The sequence below is a fragment of the Trachypithecus francoisi genome, unplaced genomic scaffold (assembly GCF_009764315.1).
Source record: "Trachypithecus francoisi isolate TF-2019V2 unplaced genomic scaffold, Tfra_2.0 Lachesis_group8, whole genome shotgun sequence".
Lineage (NCBI taxonomy): Eukaryota > Metazoa > Chordata > Mammalia > Primates > Cercopithecidae > Trachypithecus > Trachypithecus francoisi.
Window position 1 is genome coordinate 38,248,644 of NW_022681473.1, and position 18,902 is coordinate 38,267,545.

Consider the following 18,902-nt stretch of genomic DNA (forward strand, 5'->3'; position numbering starts at 1 on the left):
CGTAAGATCCTCTCAGCAATTCTGCCTCTGTACTTCATTGGTACTTTGAACATGTTATATTTGACCTTACATTGCATTATATAGACTTGCCTGTTACATTTATGAATGGCTAGAGATCAAGAATTAAGTTTTTAATCTTGAATTTCTCCAAGGACTTAACAGAATCTCTAAAAAAAACTTAGTCGCCCCCAAAGTAGTCAACTGACAAATTATTTTCTCAAAAAGATCCTAGAGAAATAAAGTACCTACATATGAAGAGATGTCTTCCTGTTACTTAAGAACTAAAAAGTAAGACTTATTTAATTTTTTCATGTTTGAGATAAGCCTCCACAATCTTCATTAAAAGCTTCCCTCAGCTACTTTGGTGTTACCAAGTTACCAAATGTCATGACCAGTATTCTGGTTGCTTTATTGTATTTTATTCTACCAGATTAGGAGCCCGCTCTCTGCTGACTGCTACTGGAAAATCATCCTTACAGCAGATATTGCCAAGGGTCCTGAACAGAAAGATTCTTCCTGATCTCTGAAAAGAACATGTTACCAATCAAGAAAAAAACAAATTTTATTTTCTTCAAAGTAGGGAATATCCTCTGCGGTAATCAAGGATGAGGAGCCTGAGGTTTTAAGGAGATCTGACCAGAGCTGCTCAGAGGTGTCAGGCACAGAAGAGGATCGTGAGGCAAAGCTAGAGTGGCCAGTCACTAAGCCACAGAAAAGAAAACAAGCCAGAAGATTAAAGAAAGAGTAGCGCTCAATAGATAGGCAGACTTGGTGTCAAAGATAGAATAACATGGAATCAACCGGAGTGTCCATCAACAGATGAATGGATTTAAATAATGTGGCATATATACACAATGGAATACTATTCACCCCTAAAAAAGAGGGAAATCCTATCATTTGCAACAACATGAATAAACCTGGCAGATTATTATGTTACGTGAAATAAGCCAGGTACAAAAAGACAAATGCCACGCCATCTCACTCATGTAAGGAATCTAAAAAAAAGTCAAACTCATGGAAGCAGAGAGTAGAATGGTGGTTATCAGAAGCTGAGGCTGTGGGGTTGAGGAGATGTTGGTCAAATGATACAACATTTCAGGTAGAGAGAAGAATGTGTTCAAAAGATCTATTGTGCATTATTGTGACTATAGTTCATAATAATCTATTGTGTACTTGAAAGTTGCTGAGAGTTTAAATGTTCTCATCACAAAAAATAAGTATGTAAGGTAATGTATATGCTAATTACCTCGATTTAACCATTCTACAATGTATATGTATATGAAAACATCATGTTGTATGATATGCATATATCATAAATATATAGAATTTTTATTTGTCAACTTAAAAAAAAGCAGGGTAAAGATTCCACTTCATAAGTGATTATTGTTTTTCCCTTGTTATTAAAAACATATTAATTTCTATTTCAGAATTCAGCATGAGGTATAAATGAGCAGAGATGTTTCCAAACAAGAAAAAGCTCAATATTTAGCTAACTTACACAGTCTTACTATGATAAAATATATGATTTTATTAAGCTCTAAGAAATATTCATAATAGTTTGTAGAATTTTTGCAAGCTCCCAGGAGCCAAGATTTAATACATGAGGGCATCATTACAGTGGATCTATCCCAATTCAATCACATTTATTTTTGGAACACCTTTATTTCAGGAAGAATATTTCTTCTAGCTTTACTTTCTCATCCTACTGCTTTACTCCCAGCAAAGAAAGTCTTCATTGTAAAATTCAGAGAATTTAAAACTCCCTCTGAAGCCACTCTTACTTTAATTGTTCAAGTCTGCCAATCCACCCTCTTCCTTTATGAAACCTAAGGCTGCCATCTGCAACTATTTGAAGATAAAGAGGTCTAGATCCAAGCCTTACAAAAAAGTTTCTTCAAGGGAGGCTTAAAATGCATCCTGTGACATGAGAGTTGCATGACACCAGCTGAGAATAAGGCCTTTTGAGGCTGCTGGAGAAAGCACTCAGTGGAGTGAGAGCAGAGAGGCTGTTCTCATCAGCCACGATTCACACACTTTGAGGAATCATCCCCCTTCCCTCTGTTCATGAGTGATTTGTGCTCAGTGAGCTGACATTTTCTCTTTTTATTCATTTATTTTTATTAAAAATCAATACATGCCTTACTATAAAAATTCTAAATAAAAAATATTATATAAAAAGCCAAATTATTCTTTTACCACGCCCTTATATTCCCAATTTTATAGTCAGTCCCAAGTCACTATGTATCCTTACACATATTATTGTCTACATGTGCTAAAAAGAGTATGCTCATGCATTTTTATTATCTACATAATATTTCATCACTTTACATATGATATAATTGTATTTCATGGACATCATTTCATATAAATCATCACGTCCAGACAGTGTGTTCTTTTCACAAGCTTATGAAGTGAACTAGAAATAGAAAAATGTTTTTGTGTCTTTTTTTTTTTCCTGGAGATTTGATCCTCTGCTTAATTCCAAATAATCAGTTTGCATTCCTCTGTTCTGTAGCTGCAACTAGAGAACAATTTTAATATTAATATTTGCTTTTTGCATTTCTTTACCATGCCCTTCAGTGAAAATTTACCCTCCTTTCAGATAAAGAACAACTGTAGAGCGGTTGTCAGCCACTCAGCATTTCAAAGCAGAAAGATAAAGGCTGATCATCAGAAACCTATAACACAAATAAAAAGCAAGTCTTTGCTGGATGGTTTACTGCAGATCATTTCTGTTTTCTTCTTTTCCTCTATCTTTACCCCTTTCTATCTTTCATGTTTCCTTTACTTCTCCTCTGTTTTGACCTCTCCTTTCCTGGGTGGTTTTCCACCGCCTGTCTGCATTTCTGTTCTTTGCTCATGCTTTTCATTTCTATCCCGTCTTACTCTCCTGCTTAACTATTGATTTTATAAAATTATAGTACTTCTAAAAACATTTTTGTGGTAAAGGCCCAATCGAACATACTGTGGCATAATTACACACAGAGCACTATATAACCATTAAAATTTATAGCATGGAAATAAATTTTTGATATGGAAAAATGTATATGATACATTGTCAATTTTTAAAATCTACAAACCAATATATATAGCAAAATCCTGTTTTGGAGATAATTCTATTTATAGAGACATACGATTTTTAAATAACAGTTTATGGGGTTTATATTTGGATAGTGATGACGTTATATTATTTTACATTATTTCTTTTCACTTTTTATATTTAAAATTTTTTTCTTATTTAGCATACATGTGAAATAAAACGTTTTTTAAGAAGTAACTTTTAACACATTTGTTGCATTTATTGAATGAAGTCATTTTGTCTTTTCTAAAATTTCAGTAAGAAAAATTATAAAGTTAAAAGTGCATAACAAAGGAAAAAATTAAATTAAAATTAAGATTTGAAGTAAATAAAAGATAAAGTAATTTTTCAACCACTTAAAAGCCTAAGAAACAAGTACGAGACAATTTTTCTATGCAGGGTTAATGAGGGACTTTGAGTTGAGGCAGCTGCCACAACTAGAAAGAGACATATTCTGCTTATTTTCCAGGTTCACATTGCCCCACATGGCCTGAGGTCTACTAGGCCTGACACAGTCAGCCTGGATGGAAGTTAGGGGCAGAGCCCTATAAACGTATTTGTCATTTCAGCATCTTTCTGAAGACAAAACAAAACAAAACAAATAAAAAATAAACTTAAAAAAATACATTTCTTTTTACCTGTCTGTGGCCCTTGACTGAATTCCTACTCCCAAACCTTTCCTCTACCCTGAGATTCTGGGCCCTAAAAACAAACAAAATCCAGCAGGTCTAGGGGAAACCACAGGAGTTAAACATGAAGAGGCTGCCATCTGGTGGCCTCTTAGACCGTGCTTTAATTGTCAGTTTAATTATGCAACACAGCTGGGTCATATTAAACTTGTTTCAAACTGTAGTCCATAGATTATACATACAAATCCTATTCGTGCATTCGAGAAGAATTGGGTTCTTATATGGTCATTTTTTATTACTTTTTATGAAGAAAGGGTCATTTGAATTAGGGTGTGTGGCCCATTTCTGGCAGTTTTGCCATTAACATGACTCTGAATGACTTACTGTCTTTAGTCTTTGGAGACTCTTAGAAATTCACAGTGCACCTTACTGTGTGTGTTTGCTGCACACTGATGACGTTTTCCAGACCCGGGTAGAGGCAGCCACACAGAAGGTCTCTGTGTATTAAGCCAACAGAGACTATATTATGAAGATGTCTTAAAATTTCATCATATGCAAAAAATTGTATCTGGAGGATTTATTCCAACACACAAACACACACAATATTCATCTATTCATTTGCTTTTCCAATATTTGAGGAAAAGGCATGCTGGGCTTCAAATTGCTTTGTGTCATTTTATCTGATGGCAGATGGCTCCTTTGTCAAATAATATTGAAATTACTGAAACATTGAAATTACTGAAAAATACTTCAAATCTCTTCCAATATAGGCTCTTCAGACATAGAAACCAGTTCCTGAGGGCTGCAGGTTTTGAAAACAAAAAATTCAAAGAAGTGAGTGTCTCTACCTTTCAATGTAACTATGGCTGGCTCATCCTCTCCTCCTTTAAAATCAATTCTGAGAATTTATGTTCTTACTGACTCATCATACTCAGACGTCATACTAAGTTCTCCCTCTAAATATCCCCTGATATCTTGCCTCTTCAGGCATCTTTCTTTTATTTTCATTATTTTCTTCAGCCACTTCCTCCTGGTATATAAAGTAGTAAAAACTCCATTATCCCTAAAATACAACAAGAGCAAAAACTAGTTTTGCTCCATCCGATATTTTTCTTAAGCCACCATTCCTCCCAGTTTTTCTTCTTTCCCTTATAAGCCTCTCAAGGGTATAATTTACTTTTCTGTCTTTCTGTGATTTTGAGGATGTGACTTAGACATGGAACTCAGTTGGATACATAGATTAAGATGTCCTCAATAGTGACACCGTATCTTAATTAATCAGAATAAAAAGATCATCCAGAAAACAAATACGGTTTGACAACAAAAGAGGGCCGAGGGTTAGAGGTTAAGAAACGCCTACCTATAAGAGGCAGACAAAGAAAGCAGGGTCAGCATAGCAGCTCAGGTGGAACTTCGGGACATAGCCCTGTAAATACACTTGTGTTTTTGACATCTTCCTGAGGGCAAAACAAAAGAAAGGAAATAAAAATAAAATAGAAAGTAGTTGATGAAGAGGGGCCGAATGATGAAAGAACAAAGTGGATACAGCCAGTACCAACAATGGTAGTAGAAGTGAGAGGTGAAGCCGGCAGGGGTGCTGGGTCAAGTGGGGACTTGGAGAACTTTTCTGTCTAGCTAAGGGCTTGTAAATGCACCAATCAGCACTCTGTGTCTAGCTAATTGGGTGGGGACTTGGAGAACTGTTCTGTCTGGCTAAAGGATTGTAAATGCACTAATCAGCAATCAGTGTCTAGCTAAATGTTTGTAAATGCACTAATCAGCACTGTATAAAAATGGACCAATCCGCTCTCTGTAAAATGGACCAATCAGCAGGATGTGGGCGGGGCCAAATAAGGAAATAAAAGCTGGCCACCGGCAGCAACTGGCTGCAGTCCCCTTCCATGCTGTGGAAGCCTTGTTCTTTTGCTCTTTGCAATAAATCTTGCTGCTGCTCACTCTTTGTGTCCACACTGCCTTTATGAGCTGTAACACCCACCGCAAAGGTCTGCAGGTTCACTCCTGAAGCCAGGGAGACCAGGAACCCACCAGAAGGAAGAAACTCTAGACACATCTGAACATCTGAAGGAACAAACTCCGGAAACACCATAACTTGGTTATGTCTATTTTTAAAAAGATGAAGTTGGTATATGGGATAATTACTCAGGATTTCAGGATCTTCACATTGACTATCTATTATATTCCACCATGTTCTAGAAAGAATTTCAGAAGGCTTATTAAGCGACTTGTACAGCACAATAAAATATCATAAAGTAGCCTAGGTTAAATGTGGGCAAAGAAATAAAAACTGTAAAAGAGTGGATCTGAGATAGAAACATAAATAAGGCTAATTCTTCAAACTATAATAAGCAACACATTTAATATGGGTGTGAGCCAGAAATTTTAGTCTAAACTTTCTGGCAGTAATGTCAAAAGTGAACAACCTGGCAATTAAACCAGGGCATTATGCAATAAAACCAGATGGGTTACTAAACTTTTAAGTAATCTTAGATTACTTAATTCAGAGGATAACCTCTTATTTGTATGTGTTTCAGGTGAAAATTATTTTTCTCTGCAACAAGATTATCTCTCTCTTTCTTGACACCCTCCACCCCCACCCCATTATACACAGATGCACACACAGAAAAAAGTAACAAAGCTGATAGTAATTGAAGAATAGGTAATATCCGCATTTTCCCATATCAGCTAGTTTTGGTGGATAATTTAACATGCCTTCCTTTGCCAAAAATAATTCCAGACAATATTCCCTTGATATACAAATATACGATTGATTATTTTGCACTTATTTTTGTGATAGGCTTGATAAAATTACAATTTATAGATAGGGTGATTAGGAGAAGAGAAGTGAGAGAGAAGAAAAAATGAAATTTTCTTTTAGATTTTTACTATGATACGAAAACCTATGAGCCAGTGTTTGACCTTGATTGTAAGAGAGCTACACCATGATGCTTAACTGAATCTGCTACAAAAAGTTACCTAAATTTTTCATACAGATAATATTGTGTATCTAAGGAAATATTAGAAAACTCATGCAAGTCAAATGTGTAGGAGATCAAGTACTGACTGAAATAACATATAGACATAAGAACACAGTGTCATTTGCAGTAAAGTATAATGAGCTGCTAAATTAGGTACTGTGGTCTTAAAAGAGCAAAGTATTTTTGGACAAACCCAAGCCAAAGTAAGTTCTCCAAATGAGAAAGGCTCATTAAAGTAAGATGTTTGGGCTCCACATTTCTGTCATAATGATAATCAGGTACTCCATAACAAGGCGTTGGTGGATTGCTGCTTTTATAGGCAAAGCCACTACAAAGTCTTGGCAAGTTTCATTTTTGTTACATCCCAATCACTTATCCCAACGGACTCTGTACAGCTTCTAAAATAGTAAGAACATTTCATTTAGCAAGGGAGAATTTTATGGGGCTTATTAAATAATACTCTTGTGAGCAAAAAGAGATAGAGAAATGACCTTAATTACAGTTTGAAATTGAATGGAGAAACAAACACACATATTGGACAACATAAAAACACATTCGTTATATAACAATTGGAAGAAAGCTTGAGTCCAAGAAAAGAATAAGTCCTAGTAGAAAGGTCATGAGCTTTGGAATTATATAAATCTGGATTTGTGTTAAGTGTATGATCTTGGGAAAGTAGAACAACTTTCTCAGTCTCAATTTTCTCACCTGTAAAATAGGAATAGTGATACCTATTTTTCAGAGTGGATAGAAAAAAAACAAGGAGACACATTGGTTAACATACCTCGCACATAGCCAAGGCATACAAAAGAGTCAACACATGATGACCACTTTTTAAGGTATTTTTTGACATTCTGCATAAAGGTATAGCCCTTAGTTTTAGAAATACAGAGTCTAATAGGAAGATGTGCAACACGCAGTGATACATTTTTGACTGAAGCTCTAGAGTCTGAGATGAAAATAAAGGGTGAATGAATTTAAACAGTTGTAACAATAGCAATAATAGATACTATTTGTTGAGTACTTATTATATACCCAGTCACAATGCTAAAAGCTTTAATATACTATTTAATTTTATTCTGTGAATATCTTGTTTTACATGGAGAATCCCAGAAAAGCTAAAAAATTAGATAAGTAGAAAGCAAATTCCATTCCTCAGAGGGAAATTATATAAGGTCACTTAAGAAGCTTTCAGCTTCAAGTAACAGAAAGCTAAACTCAAATTCTGTAGGTTATTGATTCACACAATTAAAATGTCCAAAACTAGGGTAGCCCTACTTGATATTTGGCCCTGAAATTTATTATTTTAAGAAGCAATTATCATTTAGTTCCTGCTCTGTCTTCCAAAGATTTGCTGATTGAACAATTTAAATTGTGTGCTTATCCATTATCAATTATTTGGGCTTAAGGAATATGATGTGCGAACTCCTTTAAAGCTGACTTAATGTATGCCCTTGTGAACCAGTCGCTATAGCCAGAAAGGAGGATGAAATTATGCTTATCGGTGAAGGCCTACAAAGGCCTCTTCTTGCTCGGAAGATGTGGATATCAATCCTATTCAAACTCTAGGATTGTGAAAAGTGGAGTTCTTTTGGGAAGGGAAAGGAAGAGTAGAAGTATTCACTCAGCAGAGTAACCGTGAAAGAGGATTAAAAGTGAAATTCTGGGAAGGCACTATGCTTAGAAAACAGACTAAAAAAGTGACCTTGCAAGAGAATGAGAGTGTTTGAACATGTAAGAGGAAAACAAGAATATTACTCTCATTTGATCATAAAGCCTCACTTGATATTTTGCAATAATCTTCTCTTTCTCTTGAAATATTCTAAAATTCTTTTTTAGAATTCTAAAATTCCTTTTTGCTTTTTAAAGAGAAGATATGGAGAGTCCAATCTCAGGCATATTGCATGGTGTTTGTTGTGTAGGGTCCTCTGACTTCCAACACTACAAGGTCTCTGTGATGCCTTTGGACTGGGCATAATCCCCACTGCCACTTCCAAGGTATTAGAACACCAAAACATTAATCCCATAGCTGCACTTTAATATTTGAGAGGATGCACACAGCATCCTCTCAAATATTAAAGAGGAAGAACATGCTCAAACTATTTTCTACTAGATGAGATTACTCATTGAAACTAAACATACAGCATTGCTTTATGGAAACAACATAAGTTGAAAGGGTCCTACAGACTTGAATTGGAATCTGACTTCTGATGCCAGTTGCATGACCTTAACCAAGTTACCTCATCCTTTTGAAGCTGAGTTTCCTGACAAAAAAATGGGAAAATTAACGCTATCTTGAAAAGTGTTTATAACATCGAATAAAACAATGTGTACCTATTAGTTAGCATGATGCATCATAATTGTTCAATAAATGGCATCTATTATATGTTTTAAAGTTTCACATGTGTGTAATGTATAAATTCCTGTCATTATCTTGCCTCCCTTCAAAAAGAAAAGGGAGTATAAATAATAGTGTTCACTCATATAAGAATTGAAGTCAAGTTTTCTAGGTATGAATTTCAAAGTCACTTTTTAATAATTGTGTGTTCTTGGACAACTTATTATCTCTGTACCCAGATTCCCAATCTGTAAGCTAAAAATAATAATAGTACTTTCTCGAAGTGTTGTTGGGAAAATTAAAATACATGATAGATGTGAAGTTCTTAGACCTGCCCCTGATGCTCACAAAGCAAGCAGTAAACATTAGCTTGAATTTCCATTATATAGGATGATGATGACAGGACTTATAACTTTAATAGAGCTATCTCAGGGATGCTGCACTTCCCAGGGCACTTTTTAATAACCTGACCTCATTTCATGAGAGTACTCTTCTCCTTGGTTGTCTTTAGGTACACAATCTGGCCAAAGATATATGAACTCCTGGTGACCCCATACTCACCTTCGTGCCCAGCCTTTGATGTACAACGTGGTCAGGATAACAGCAACCACTTCACAGGTCTGTTGTGAAAAATAAATGACATGACATTTTCTAACCATTCAGATCTAGATAAGATTACATGGGAGCTCCATCATATACTATCTAGAATTTCAAATCCTTCCTCAGGTGAAACTGAATTTTACACTCTCATGTTTAATTCTGGTCATGAGATTTTGCTTTTTCTGAATTTTTTCAGGATTATGAAGACTTCCCTTCCCATACACTTCTGAATTCTCTAATGGTTTTATCAGAAAATAGGGCCCCATCCTTGAATATCAGAAAAGAAGAAGGGAGAGAAAGAAGGATGAGAGGTGATTGAAAGAGAGATTAAGTAAACACAAAACATTTAAGTGTGTAGTAAGGATCACTGAAGATTTGGAAGAACCAAAGGTGTGTTACATGTCAATACTTTAAAGAAATCTCTAACTAAACAGTAGATATTCCCGCTTAAAATTCCCATATTAAGGGACTTTTATCCATTCATTGTTTCACCCTTCAAAGTATACTAGCATTTACTCTTATAGTTTCACTTTCTCTGAAATGGCTTACTTATCAAAGGAGTTTGCTAAACAAATGTTTTATCTATACCCATGAACAACACTTAGCACAGTGAAGGCAAATAACAGTTCCTCAACAGATACAGCATTTACTATTAATGGAGATAGTAATAATCATTATTATGACCTTACCAAGGAAAAGGGCACTGGTCATGGGAGGAAGATATGGTTGCAAAGTGTTATGCTATTTATTTCTTAGATAGTAATTTGGGGCAAGTTACTTAACCTTCCTCCTCTCATGTTCTGCATCTGTAAAATGAAGTATACAATTTTATCTGCCTCAAAAGGTGGTTGTATGTATTGCATGAAAGAATATGCAATTTGCATAGCTCTGTGCCTGGAATACACTTTACATTTAATATTTATTAATTATGACTACTATTATTTGTATTTATGAAGTAAATGCTAGTTCAGTCAACACATTTTGAAACCCCCAAACCCAATTAGTTGTACCCATGGCTTTCTTTCCCAAGCTACTTCGGAATGCCTGGTACAATGGGTTGTAAAGAAATGTTATTTTCACTGATTAACCTATTAGAATATAGGAAAACATATTAGGGCATTGATCTCTCCATCTATATATAAGTATCCTAATTTTTATAATATTTAAATATAATACAAAATATATAATACATATATTTAATGTCTATACAGCATATATCTAATATCATAATATATATTATCCTCTAAATGTTTATATTTGAATATGCTTTATAATTTGCATAATAGTATATGCAAATAATTTATAAGTCAACTATATATATTAGAAGTATGATAAAAAAATTTTATATATATATTAGAAGTATGATAAAAAATTTTTACCACGGAGTATGACATTTAAAAACAGTTTTTGAAAACCAATGTATAACTTTCTTGGCCATAATGATATATTTAATTTCCTACAAGATATCAATTTTCCAGGATCTAACCAAACTCTTAGGAACAACATCAGTTGATGTGGGTATAGGAGAGTCACAGCATAAGCCGTTAACTAAGCAAAATAGGTATCTAAGTCTAACATAGAGGGCTTGTATAATAATTATTATTACTATAACATTTGTTAAGTACTTATCATGCATCAGACTTTGGCCTAAGCAGTTTTCATATATTATCTTATGTAAATCTCATAAATATTGGCTGTGGTTACTACTGTTCCTGTTTTACATACGAGGAAAGCCCCAAAGAGGCTAAGTAACTTGCCCGAAGCGACGAAATCTGAGTTAGAAGTCACGTGGTCTGACTGCTCCATACATACCAGCACAACAAGATGTGGTTTTATTACTTTTCTGTTATATTTGACTGAATCCAATATTGAAAACCTGCTAATAGACCCAATCTCATTTGAACCTCACAGCAAATCTTTAAATTGTAATTAGCTATTTCTATGAATGGTCCATATCATAGAGGTTGATGAGCCAAAATGTGACCCGTTAGATCACTGTACTGCAGGTTCCTTATATAATACTTTCTCTTGTATATAGCCATTGCTCTTAGTTAAAGCCTGAATTCTGGTGAGTTGAAATATCAGACAATTGATACGTTCATCTAATGCTTACAGTTTGATTCTCAAGTGTAAACATGAACATATTAGTCTTATCTTTTGTTTCTGATCAACTTTTCAATGTAATCTAAAATCTGTGAGTTGTATAACTTCGAATTATTTGTGAAATGCAAGTTCTGTTTTCTGTGTTAATAAATATTAAAGGTCTTTCATCAGGTTATAACCCATCGGATAAAGAAGCAACTAATAACGCACTCCTTTTTGTAAAGTGTGTTCAGGGGATGGATTTTCTTTACTTCTTTGACGACTAATATCCTCATTCATTCTTAAGCTTCAGCAAAAACACAAGCCTGTTCATAATAGTCACATTCACTGCAAAAAGAGGTCATCATCTTCTAAATAAATGTGTGATGGTGGATATAAACATACGTATATACATTCCCAAAATTTCACAGAAAATATTTGAAGTTATATGGAAGTAGAAAAGGGAAGAATGATTTATTGTGCTTTCTGCAGTTTCTGAGAGAGATCTAGAGAGACAGATTTGTAAATATTTTTTGAAAAGTCCCTAGTCCAACAATTTATGAGCCGCAGAAATAAAGCAGAGACAAAGGCAATTGCCTGGTTCACTAAGTTCTTATAACTCCCTCACCCAAAATAACAACATGATGAAAAGAACTTGTTTTTGGTCTAAATGATCAGGAAAATTGCATGAGTAGTCCACTTCACATTACAGATTTTAAGATCATACTAAAGTTCATATATATGTATATAAATATATTTATATGTATACGTTTATATATAGTTACACATATATATTTCTTATATAGCATACATCTTGCCTATCTAGTACCTAGAGCAGAAGATGACAACCTTTTTTGTAAAGAAACAGACAGTGAATATTTTGGGTTTTGTGGGCCAAAGAGTCTCTTTGCCATTGTAGCAGGAAAGCAACTAGAAACAATAGTAACTAATTAGGCATGGCTGTGTTCTAATAAAACCTTATTTATACGAACAGCAAAGTCCTATGAGGATCACAGTTTGCTGTTTCCTAATATAGAGCTACAGCTTCCAAAAAACCTTCACCATCAATAAATCTGAACATAGAAGCTACATATACATGGAATATGCACATATGTGCGTGTGTGTGTGTATAATAATATCTTTAATGATAGAAGTCCTATTCAAGCCTCATTTAATAAACTGAAATCCTTCTAAATTCTCATTTTTAAATTCATTCTATCATTTAAGTATCATACCAACTTCATGAGGCAGAAAGTGTACAGACATTATTATTTATTCACTTTCATTTTGTAGAAGATGAAGCCAAGACACTAGCTCATTAGTGAAACTTGAACCAGTTCTTCCAAACTCCAACCATGGGCTTTTTTCTTTTACTGGGTGACTTTAAAATGTAGCTATTATAGCAAATATTGACTCTTTCTTAAATAAATTTATGCCTAGATTTTACAGTGCTATCTTGTAGACAAGTGTGGCTATCAGGTACATCTAAATCCGAAATCAGAGTAGCATATAGTTAAATTTTATATTAGTGCATACATCCTAAAATATGACATTCAAAGGTTTTGTTTGCAGCAGTATCAATCTCAATTTTATGACATCTGTATCTCAAAGATCAAACACTCTTGCTCCTATACCAAACGAGGACTGGGACTGTAATAGAATTAACGCAAAGTTTTCTCTACATTTTTTAGTAATCAGGGGAGGTCAAAGGGAGGCACAGAACGGAATTAGGCGGAAACTATACAGAGCTGATTTACTCTGAAAACGAAAATGGAAGAACTTTTATTTGATTAAATGGTTGATGTATTTTTCTCCTGAGGAGAAAAAAAGCGAGAGAAGAAAAAAGCAAAGAAAAGGGAGAGGATGACTAACCAAAATAGCAAAATATAAACAAACAAAATAAAATAAATAGGAAGAATGGGGATGGCTAGTGTTCAATTTTAAATCGTTTGCTTTGCAGTGATGGAAACAGCCCCAATGTAAAGTCTGCTCCACATTAAAAGCCCAAGTGCAATTTCTTACATGTGTAAATCAAAAAAAGAAGGCAGTGTTTTTTTTTTTTTTTGTATTTTTTTCAGGTCGGAGGGTGGTGGTGTACTGTCTGAAATTCTTTGTTTGGGAAAGACAAATTCGCTCTTGGATTAAATGCCCATTTTTCTTAGAATGAATCACTAGGCTAAGTTGGAAGTGGCCCAAAATAATCAACTGGCTATCAAGTGCCTTAGTGACCTACTTACATTGGAGGCCTTCCTGAGCGAGGTGGCATTGCAACCATTGTCTATTTTCATTCATTCATTCTATTTCATCAAGTGCCTTAGTGACCTACTTACATTGGAGGCCTCCCTGAGCGAGGCGGCATGGCAACCATTGTCTATTTTCATTCATTCATTGTATTTCATCAAGTGCTGTACTGATCTACTTATATTTGGAGGCCTCCCTGAGCGAGGTGGCATTGCAACCATTGTCTATTTTCATTCATTCATTCTATTTCATCAAGTGCCTTACTGACCTACTTACATTGGAGGCCTCCCTGAGTGAGGCGGCATTGCAACCATTGTCTATTTTCATCTTTCATTTACATACTAAGCTGATCTGTCCTTAAATCAAGTTTTGTCCTTCTTATGCTCAATCCAGAATGAAAAAATGTCCATTTTATAATGTGATATTCTGCAAGATGTCGGAATAGCCCAGATCTCCTCACCATGTTATGATAGAGAGATGGAGAGTTAACATAACCCTGGGGTAAAACTGTGAATATAGTGTCAATTTTTGTAAATGTCAACTGTTTCTGGTCCTCTATCCTGATGGGATAGGAAGGAATACATTCACCAAATTAATGGTCATATAACATGTACCCAAAGCCATATTATGTCAATCGACTGTAGAGAAAATATCTTATTTGGCATGATACCTGTGATTGATGCTACTCCTTGAGTGAGCTTGTGGCATCTTATATCAGTTTTTACAGGAGTGCAGACAAGCAAATAAAAAAGATGTATGATAGTGACTTTCACCCATGCTCTTTTAAAATCTCTTAATATTTTATTCTCCATATAATCTCCTCTAAGATGTGGTGTTTTTGATTTACTACCTTGGCCAGGGGTGGGAGGCAGTTTCAGAGGTTTCCACTTGGCTTTCCTCACTATATGAGCAATTGCATCATAGATAAAGCACTTGGTGTGGGGGTTACTCCAAGTGTCAAAAATACCAATTACAAGCATACCTCCATGGACTGAGAAAATGATCACCAGTGAGTTCACGTACCCACTGGATCCACTGTAATTTAGACTTTGAGGATGGTGTTGTTGCTTCAGATCTCCAGGTATCAATCACCTTAGGGATACTGTGTTCTACTTACCATCTCTCCAATTCTCAGTGGCTCAAGCACCCTTGACTGCCACCCTGATCTTGCCATTTGTTATGAGAACCTGGTTTCTGGCAGTAAACCATTGCCACTGAGATTCATTGCTTTATGGCCTCTTCATTCTCACTGCTATTAATGAGGCAAGTTCTGTGGCAGCCTCTCCAACCAGCTGATCTCAGAGATGTTGATACATTTCTCTCCAGCAATTCCTAGTGGTTTTGGTGAATAACATACACTCCAGATCTGTTGGTAAAACCCAGTCCTGTGCTAATCACATACCTGTCTAGCTTGCTCACTTACCTGAGCCTATTTTTTTCTTAATAAAATTTTAAAATTTAGAATAGTTTCATATACACAGAAAAGGTACAGTCCTTGTGAGGATTCCCATATGTCCCCCAGGCAGTTTCCTCTATTGTTATTATATTATAATAATATAATTGTTACAATGAATGAACCAATACTTATACACTCTTATTAACTGAAGTCCCTGCTTTTTTTGAATGTCTTTAGTTTTTATCTAATGTAATTTTCTGTTTTTGGATCTCATCCAGGCTACATTACATTTAGTTATTATATCTCTTTAGACTCCTCTGGATGGTAACAGTTTTTTAGACCTTCCTTGTTTCTAATAATCTTGACAGCTTTGAAGAATACTAATCAGGAATTTTGTACAATGTCTTTTAATGTCCATCAGTCTGTTATTTGTATCATGGTTAAACTGGAGTCCCTGAGCCAATTATCCCTTTCTCTGCTGCTGCCATGTAGTATGTTAACCAAAGCACTTCAACCCCACTCAACACGGGTCATTGCTTTTCAGTTCTCTGGGAACCATTCTGATAGTGAATTTGTGTGATTCTCTGTTGTCCTTGCCAGCATGTTAAATATCATATCCTAAAAGGACGTTCCCAGATCAGCAAACTCTTCTTTCTCTAGTTTTACATTCTGGCTGAAGGTACTGATGACCATGGAAAAGATAGGCCCTTGAGAATATGCAAAATTGTGGCGATAGCTCTCGATATACATAAGCAGCCTAATAAAGAAAATTAAGACTCCATTTTCAAGAAGCAAGAAAGTCCTAGGTGATGTCTGGGTCTATTGTGCAGTGTTTAGCTTTTTGGCTGGCACATAGAGAGTAGGCCATCCAAAAACATGCATTTCTTTTCTTTTCTTTTCTCTTCTGTTGGTTCTCTCTCACGGTCTGGCCTTTGAAAGAAAATTGCACGGTATGCTTCCTGGGTGAGCCTTCAGTTGCCTAGGAAGATGAAATGTGAAACAACTTATAGAAAGGTGTCATTCAAGACAGTTCAGATCCTAAAAATCATTGAGAATTTTTTTTCAGCTTAGAGATTAAAGGGTACATGTGCAGGTTTGTTACATGGATAAATCGCAGGATGTTGAGGCTTGGGATCCCAACAGTCTTGTCAACCAGGCAGTAAGCCTAATACCCAGCAGTGGTTGCTCAGGCCACACCCCCTCCATCCCTCTTCCATCTAGTTGTGTGCAGTGTGTACTGTTCCCATTTTTATGTTCATGTATATCCAATGGTTAGCTCGCGCTTATAAGTAAGAACATGTGGTATTTGGTTTTCTGTTCTTGCATTAGGTCATTTAGGATAATGGCCTTCAACTCCATCCATGTAGCTGCAAAAGACATTATTTTTTCTTTTTTATGGTTGCATAGTATTCCTTGGTGTACATGTACATTTTCTTTATCCAATCCACTGCTGATGGACACTTAGGTTGATTCCATGTGTTTCCGAATAGCACTGCAATGAACACACTGGTAGATGTGTCTTCCTGATAGAATGAATTGTTTTCCTTTGGACACATACCCAGTAGTAGGATTGCTGGGTTGGATGGTAGTTACATTTTAAGTTCTTTGAAAATCTCCAAATTGCTTTTCACAGTGGCTGAACTAGTTCGCATTCCCACCAACAGTGTATAAACATTTCCTTTATTTCACAGCCTTGCCCACATCAGTTGTTTTTTGATTTTTAAATAATCATCATTCTCACTAGTGTGAGATGATATCTCATTGTGGTTTTGATTTGCATTTCTTTCTTTCTTCGATGATTAGTGATGTTGAGTGTTTTTTCATATGTATTTTGGCCACTGATATGTCTTCTTTGAGAAGTATCTGTTCATGTCCTTTGCTCATTTTTTAATTGAATTTTTTGTTTCTCGCTTGTTGATTTGTTTATGTTCCTCATAGATTCTGGATATTAGCCTTTTGTCAGATGTAGAGTTTGTGAATATTCTCTCCCATTCTGTAGGCTGTCTGTTTAGTCTGTTAGTAATTTATTTTGCTGTGCAGAAGCTCTTTAGTTTAACGAGGTCCTACTTATCCATTTTTGTTTTCATTGCAGTTGCTTTTGGGGGACTTAGCCATAAATTTATTGCCAAAACCATGTTGAGAAGGGTATTTCTTAGATTTTCTTCTAGGATTTTTATAGTTTGAGATGTTATATGGTTTTTATTTTTTTTCTTCTAAGTTAAAGGGGTACAAGTGCAGGTTTGTTGCATGGGTAAATTGCATGTTACGGGGGTTTGGTATACAGATAATTTTGTCACCCAGGTAATCAGCATAATACCTGATGGGTAGTTTTTCAATCCTTGTCCTCATCGCCCCCCTACCCTCAAGTAGGCCCAGTGCCTATTGCTCCCTTCTTTGTATCCATGTATACTCAAACTTTAGCTTTAGCGTGTAAGTAAGAACATGTGGTATTTGCTTTTCTGTTCCTGCATTAATTTGCCTAGGATAATGAACTCCAGCTCAATCCATGTTGCTATCAATGACATTATTTCATTCTTTTTTTTTATAGCTGTGTACATTTCCATGGTATATATGTATGAGGTCTTATATTTAAATCTTTATCTTGAGTTACTTTTCATATATGCTAAGAGATAGGGGTTCAGTTTCATCCTTCTGCATATGACTAGCCAGTTATCCCAGGACCATTTGTTGAATAGGGTGTCCTTCCTTCATTGCTTATTTGTGTTGATTTTGTCGAAGATCAGATAGTTGTAGGTGTGTGGGTTTATTTCTGGATTCTCTATTGTGTTCCACTGGTCTTTGTGTCTTTTTTTCCCCAGTACTATTCTGTTTTAATTATTGTAGCCTTGTAGCATAGAATTTTTTGCGTAGGATTTCTTTGGCTATTTGGGCTCTTTTTTGATTCCAAACAAATTTTAGAATAGGTTTTTCTAATTTTGTGAAAACTAAAATTGGTATTTTGATAGGGATAGCATTGAATCTGTAAATTGCTTTGGGCAGTATGGCCATTTTAACTATATTGATTCTTCTAATCCATGAGCATAGAGTATTTTTCCATTTATTTGTGTTGCTCTGATTTATTCTGGTACTTGTCTTTGTGGAGGTCTTTCACCTCCTTCATTAGATGAATTCGTGGGTATTTAATTTTCTTTGTGGCTATCTTAAATAAGATTGTGTTCTTCATTTAGTTCTCAGTTAGAATGTTAATGGTGTATAAAAATGCTATTGATTTTTGCACATTAATTTTGTATCCTGAAACTTTACTGAATTTGTTTATCAGCCCCAGACGTCTTTTGGTGGAGTTGTCAGCGTTTTCCATGTATAGAATCATATCCTTAGGAAACAGAAATGGTTTGACTCCTTCTTTTCCTATTGTGATGCCTTTTATTTCTTTCTCTTGTCTAATTGCTCTGGTTAGGACTTCCAGTACTATGTTGAATAGGAATGATGAGAGTGGGCATCCTTATCTTGTTGCAATTCTGAAGGGGAATGGTTCTAGTTTTTGCCCATTCAGTGTAATGTTGGCTGTGGGTTTGTCATA

General features: G+C 35.3%; 1 protein-coding gene and 1 long non-coding RNA gene across 2 annotated transcripts in view; one reads left to right on the forward strand and one right to left on the reverse strand.

Moving 5' to 3' along the window:
• LOC117080798 overlaps positions 1-18,902 on the reverse strand; it is a 72,376-nt gene that overhangs the window by 51,588 nt on the left and 1,886 nt on the right. The window contains exon 2 of the long non-coding RNA XR_004435958.1: positions 9,604-9,662. This is a non-coding gene — a long non-coding RNA (uncharacterized LOC117080798). The remainder of the gene's footprint in view (positions 1-9,603; positions 9,663-18,902) is intronic.
• SLC5A12 (solute carrier family 5 member 12) overlaps positions 1-18,902 on the forward strand; it is an 88,966-nt gene that overhangs the window by 3,919 nt on the left and 66,145 nt on the right. The window contains exon 2 of the mRNA XM_033206093.1: positions 9,554-9,660. Within this exon, the coding sequence (XP_033061984.1) occupies positions 9,622-9,660 (39 nt within the window). The 5' untranslated portion in view covers positions 9,554-9,621. The remainder of the gene's footprint in view (positions 1-9,553; positions 9,661-18,902) is intronic.